The sequence below is a fragment of the Oncorhynchus tshawytscha genome, linkage group LG11 (assembly GCF_018296145.1).
Source record: "Oncorhynchus tshawytscha isolate Ot180627B linkage group LG11, Otsh_v2.0, whole genome shotgun sequence".
In the NCBI taxonomy this organism is placed as follows: Eukaryota; Metazoa; Chordata; class Actinopteri; order Salmoniformes; family Salmonidae; genus Oncorhynchus; species Oncorhynchus tshawytscha.
In genome coordinates this window covers 55,251,095-55,258,145 of record NC_056439.1, presented here as the reverse complement: position 1 = coordinate 55,258,145, position 7,051 = coordinate 55,251,095, and the positions used below count along the sequence as shown (strand labels likewise).

The window sequence follows — 7,051 nt, the reverse complement described above, 5'->3', positions numbered from 1 at the left end:
TGAAGCTATTGTTGCTATATGAGTTGCTTTACGACGTCTAAAACTCTATTCCTGCTTCTGCTAAATCCACACCCCGGGTACATGAGAGAACTCATTGACAGGTGTACTCTTCCAATCAGCGCAATCTAGAATAACATTGCTGCGCTTGCGCACATCTCAGTCCTCTCGGTTCCAGAACGTTGATTTGTCCTCGTGTCCGCCCGGTGCGCGTGCATGGATCTCACCTCCATAACGGGAGGTGCTCGAGGTTCCCGCTCAGAACGTCGGTCCGGGGGCTCTTCCGTAACCGTTGACGCTCACTATGACTTTTTGAGGGAACCATTTTGACTGGATTTCTGGATTTCACTACCTGAAGTAAGGAAGATGTTTTCGTCGGTGAGTAAACGTTGTTTTATGATAGAATCATTGGTGGCCGAAGAAAACTCTCAAACCACGGAAGATCCCATCCGACCGACGGCCCTGACTTATTCAAACTCCACTGACGCTTTCACGAGCGGGTACCAGAGTCCCACCGGCAGGTCTCTGTATCAGAACCCGGAGCTGGTGTTCCATGAGTCGGTCAACCACCCCGGGCTGACCATGAACCCCCACCAGCTAGGAGGGGGCCACCTACAACACCCTTCACACTTCTTTGGGACACAACACCGAGACCCTCTCAACTTCTACCCATGGGATTTACGAAACAGGTTATTCGGATACAGATTTCAAGGTAAAGGATTGGAAAGAGAGAGAGAGAGAGAGAGTGTGTGTGTGTGTGTGTGTGTGTTGAAAATTAAATTGAATAATTTCTCAGTCTTAATACTTAGGCCTATCAATAATTATAGCTAATGTCAAGCAAATCAAGTTCCAGGTTAATGGATAAATGAATGCTCTGGCTGGTTTGCTTGTACTTTTGACAATAAGGACTAAACTGTGACCTACACTGCAGAGATGTCAATTTAACATCTTTAACAGATTGACAACAGTTAGGCTGCAATAATGGCGGGATTAATCATTCATTTTCATGTATGTAAATCATCAGTTAATGTTTGGCTTTATTACAAAATTATTGTGGCGAAATGGGACTACGATGCATAGCCTTTATAACTCACCTTTTTCAGCCACAGGTGAACATAAACAATACCTAGATTGGATATGAGATAGAGTACTTATGGAAAACATTCCCACTAGATTGGATATGAGATAGAGTACTTATGGAAAACATTTCCACTAGATTGGATATGAGATAGAGTACTTATGGAAAACATTTTCACGTTCCATTCCCCCCCATTGGCTACACTTTGGTAAAGGGAAAATGGGGATGTTTATGTTGCCAGTTGAACTCCCTGCCTTGGGCCATTTCAGCCTATATTGTCTCACTAGCAACAAATGAATACATAAACGGTTACAACAGGAGAAATAAGAGGTATGGAACGATGAGGTTGTGACATTTTAATGAATATGTACACTGTTAAATGGCCTTCAGCGAGGCTATGTAGGCTGTATGCTCTTACAAGTTCTATTCAATGCAGATGTTGGGGCGGTACACACAGGGCCCTCGGACCCTCGGAAAGTATTCAGACTCCTTGACCTTTTCAACATTTTGTTACATTACAGCCTTATTCTAAAAATGTATGAAATATTTTTTTTCCTCGGCAATCTACACACAATAGCCCATAATGCAGCCCACATAATGACAAAGCAAAAAGCGTTTTGAGAAATGTTTGTCATTATGGGATATTGATCAGGAAAAAACCCTGATTTCATCAGTTTCAGAATAAGGCTTGTAATGTAACAAAATGTGGGAAAGTCCAGGGGTCTGAATACTTTCTGAATGCACTGTGTGGTCCTAACGTTGCCCACATGGTACTAACGCGCCTTTAGCTCTGCTTTATAATGTAATCCAACTTTAAAAACGAAACGAGAAATATTTGTTCAGTCTGCAGAACACATCAAATTGCTGATGGGTATTAATATGGATCTCGACATGACAAAGTGAAGGTAAATTGTGTCATTGACCGTCTCATCTCCTGTTACCTCGTTTTGGCACACGTTGGGCGTGCACTTGTGGTGCATCAAATATCAGTTCTAAGCAGAGCACATATTTCATTAAGGTGACAGGTAATTACATTCAAAATTAAGAGCATTAAAAAAATATATGCTAAACATCAAAATCACTCCATTTGGAAAATGTGATGGCGTGTCAGAAACTTCAGTTTGCATTACAATGTTGATATCAGTGTATTTCTATAACATTATACATGTATTATAGCCTAATACAATTAAATGTGATTTAGGCTATGATAGAATATGTAGGAGTCTGTCATTTTGTATTCAAAGTTTAGGCTACTAGGGTCCAGATTAATGGAGCGCAAACATAACCAGTCTATTTCCCCACGACTGGAAAGGTTTTCCCGGCACACACCGGGCCACAGGCAATCTGTAGAGGAAATATATGGTTTATATGCATCACTCGATTCATTTAATATGTTTATAATAATTTAACGTATTGGCATAATTTTCATTTATGATGAAAGATTAATGTCATTATTCTCAATATAAAGTAGACTAATAGTAATGTTAAATTATTAGAAATCACACAGTCTTATTTGGAACGATATCAAATTGACAGTTTAAATGGATCCCTACGTCGATATGGACTCAGCAGAAGAGTTGTATAAAGTATTCATAGACTACTTCAAACTACCTAAAGAGTTTATAAACTAGCCTCAAACCAAAAGGGCAAATATTCATTTGAATTAGTCTAAGATCCCTCTCTGCCTTGTGCTGTGTTCTTTTCCTCCTCGTTGCAGAGCAAAACGCTCCTGGTGTTGCTCTGTGTTCTAATTGCTTCAATCAATTCAATTCAAGGGGTTTTATTGGTATGGGAAACACATGTTAACATTGCCAAAGCAAGTGAGGTAATATACAAAAGTGAAATAAACAATACAAAAAAACAGTAAACATTACACTCACAGAAGTTCCAAAATAATAAAGACATTACAAATGTCATGTTATGTATATATACAGTGTTGTAACAATGTACAGGTAATTACATTCAACATTAAGAGCATTAAAAATAATGCTAAACACCAAACTCGCTCAATCTAAACCGCAGTGTGATTCTCCCTCTCTCTCCATCTCGGTCATCACTAGTTACCACAGCCACAAAGTCATACACGATATAGCCAATTTTGACTTTGTGGATGTGGTAACTAGTGGAAACCCTCTCTCTCTCTGCCCCCAGGAAACGATGTTTCCCAAGAAAGCCTGCTACTCCACCGCCCATTCGCCCGAAAACCCAAGCGCATCCGCACCGCCTTCTCCCCGTCGCAGCTCCTGCGGCTTGAGCGGGCGTTCGAGAATAATCATTACATAGTAGGAGCTGAGAGGAAACAGCTGGCCAACAGTCTCAGTCTGTCTGAAACACAGGTGGGATACACTACTAAAATACCCTATATGAAATATATATATGGCACACAGTTCAGGAATAGGCCTATATAAATTCATTTAATAAATTCCAGCCCAAACTCATTCGGAGTTGATAAATTCATGTCAGGAGGACTGCTTTTAATTGAAAAAAATAATATAATAATATCTTGAAGAACTTTTAATTAAACGTGTTGTAAATAAAGAATATGATTGTAGGTTTTTTCAAAATACGAGAGAATAGCCTATTATTAGGCTATTGAAAACATTAGGCATATTCATTATTAGGCTATTGAAAACATTAGGCATATTCATTATTAGGTCTATTGAAAACATTAGGCATATTCATTATTAGGTCTATTGAAAACATTAGGCATATTCATTATTAGGTCTACTGAAAATCATTAGGCATATTCATTATTAGGTCTACTGAAAATCATTAGCTTTTTCTTGCAAACCTAAGTAGGACAAATATTGAGACATATTTTTATGTTGAAATTAGCCAACTGTTAGCGATAAGGGCCTATGATAGAAAATTGGACTATTACAATTTATTGTCAAGCTCAGTGAATCATTTGACTCAATCATAATCAGGTAAAAGGGAAGGGAAAAGGACTTGTAAGCCTGTGATTTATATTTCTGATGCGTTTTCATTGGAACGATAGTTTTTATTATCAAGTCAGCAAAAAAAGAAACGTCCCTTTTTCAGGACCCTTTCTTTCAAAGATGATTCGTAAAAATCCAAATAACTTCACAGATCTTCATTGTAAAGGGTTTAAACACTGTTTCCCATGCTTGTTCAATGAACCATAAACAATTAATGAACATGCACCTGTGGAATGGTCGTTAAGACACTAACAGCTTACAGACGGTAGGAAATTAAGGTCACAGTTATGAAAACGTAGGACACTAAAGAGGTCTTTCTACTGACTCTGAAAAACACCAAAAGAAAGATGCCCAGGGTCCCTGCTCATCTGCATGAACGTGCCTTAGGCATGCTGCAAGGAGGCATGAGGACTGCAGATGTGGCCAGGGCAATAAACTGTAATGTCCGTACTGTGAGACGCCTAAGACAGCGCTACAGGGAGACAGGACGGACAGCTGATCATCCTCGCAGTGGCAGACCATGTGTAACAACACCTGCTTGTAATGACGACTAAAACTTCAGAATCGCTGCGAGAGCATGACCAAACATAATTACATTGATTCAATTCTAATATGCAGCGTACAGTATTGGTGTTGAGAGTAGGAAAGCCATTCAACCAGCTCTGTGTACAGAGTCTGAGAGGCTCGTTGTTGCAGTGTTTTTTAGTATTATACCTTTTCTGTGTACATTTCACAAGAAACCATTCTGAAATTGAGTATCCAGGTTAGAGTTATATAGAGTTATATAGAGTTATATAGAGTTATATAGAGTTACATAGAGTTATATAGAGTTATATAGAGTTACATAGAGTTATATAGAGTCATATAGAGTTACATAGAGTTACATAGAGTTATATAGAGTTATATAGAGTTACATAGAGTTACATAGAGTTATATAGAGTTATATAGAGTTACATAGAGTTATATAGAGTTATATAGAGTTATATAGAGTTATATAGAGTTACATAGAGTCATATAGAGTTATATAGAGTCATATAGAGTTATATAGAGTTATATAGAGTTATATAGAGTCATATAGAGTCATATAGAGTTATATAGAGTTATATAGAGTTATATAGAGTTACATAGAGTCATATAGAGTTATATAGAGTTATATAGAGTTATATAGAGTTACATAGAGTCACATAGAGTCATATAGAGTTATATAGAGTTATATAGAGTTACATAGAGTCATATAGAGTTATATAGAGTTATATAGAGTTATATAGAGTTATATAGAGTTACATAGAGTTATATAGAGTTATATAGAGTTACATAGAGTTATATAGAGTCATATAGAGTTACATAGAGTTACATAGAGTTATATAGAGTTATATAGAGTTACATAGAGTTACATAGAGTTATATAGAGTTACATAGAGTTACATAGAGTTATATAGAGTTATATAGAGTTATATAGAGTCATATAGAGTTATATAGAGTTATATAGAGTTACATAGAGTTACATAGAGTTACATAGAGTCATATAGAGTTATATAGAGTCATATAGAGTTATATAGAGTTATATAGAGTTACATAGAGTTACATAGAGTTATATAGAGTTATATAGAGTCATATAGAGTTATATAGAGTCATATAGAGTTATATAGAGTTATATAGAGTTACATAGAGTTATATAGAGTCATATAGAGTCATATAGAGTCATATAGAGTCATATAGAGTTATATAGAGTTATATAGAGTCATATAGAGTCATATAGAGTCATATAGAGTTATATAGAGTCATATAGAGTTATATAGAGTCATATAGAGTTATATAGAGTTATATAGAGTCATATAGAGTCATATAGAGTCATATAGAGTTATATAGAGTTATATAGAGTTATATAGTTATATAGAGTCATATAGAGTTATATAGAGTTACATAGAGTTATATAGAGTTACATAGAGTTACATAGAGTTACATAGAGTTATATAGAGTTATATAGAGTCATATAGAGTTATATAGAGTTATATAGAGTTACATAGAGTTACATAGAGTTACATAGAGTCATATAGAGTTATATAGAGTTATATAGAGTCATATAGAGTCATATAGAGTCATATAGAGTTATATAGAGTTATATAGAGTCATATAGAGTTATATAGAGTCATATAGAGTTATATAGAGTCATATAGAGTTATATAGAGTTATATAGAGTTATATAGAGTTATATTGAGTCATATAGAGTCATATAGAGTTATATAGAGTTACATAGAGTTATATAGAGTTATATAGAGTTATATTGAGTTATATAGAGTCATATAGAGTTATATAGAGTTATATAGAGTCATATAGAGTTATATAGAGTTACATAGAGTTACAGAGTTACATAGAGTTATATTGAGTTATATAGAGTCATATAGAGTCATATAGAGTTATATAGAGTTATATAGAGTTATATTGAGTTATATAGAGTCATATAGAGTCATATAGAGTCATATAGAGTTATATAGAGTCATATAGAGTCATATAGAGTCATATAGAGTTATATAGAGTTATATAGAGTTATATTGAGTTATATAGAGTCATATAGAGTCATATAGAGTTATATAGAGTTATATTGAGTTATATAGAGTCATATAGAGTCATATAGAGTCATATAGAGTCATATAGAGTCATATAGAGTTATATAGAGTCATATAGAGTCATATAGAGTTATATTGAGTTATATAGAGTTATATAGAGTTATATAGAGTTATATAGAGTCATATAGAGTCATATAGAGTCATATAGAGTTACATATAGTTACATAGAGTTATATAGAGTTATATTGAGTTATATAGAGTCATATAGAGTCATATAGAGTTATATAGAGTTATATTGAGTTATATAGAGTCATATAGAGTCATATAGAGTTATATAGAGTTATATAGTTATATAGAGTTATATAGAGTTATATAGAGTTATATTGAGTTATATAGAGTCATATAGAGTTATATAGAGTTATATAGAGTCATATAGAGTTATATAGAGTTATATAGAGTCATATAGAGTTA

General features: G+C 34.5%; 1 protein-coding gene across 1 annotated transcript in view; it reads left to right on the top strand.

Annotated features, from left to right (window-relative positions):
* The first annotated feature begins 219 nt into the window (after positions 1-219).
* The window catches only part of LOC112236266 (homeobox protein EMX1-like), a 9,509-nt gene continuing 2,677 nt past the window's right edge, over positions 220-7,051 (top strand). The window contains exons 1-2 of the mRNA XM_042330399.1: positions 220-709; positions 3,227-3,411. Coding sequence (XP_042186333.1) covers positions 364-709; positions 3,227-3,411 — 531 coding nt within the window. The 5' untranslated portion in view covers positions 220-363. The remainder of the gene's footprint in view (positions 710-3,226; positions 3,412-7,051) is intronic.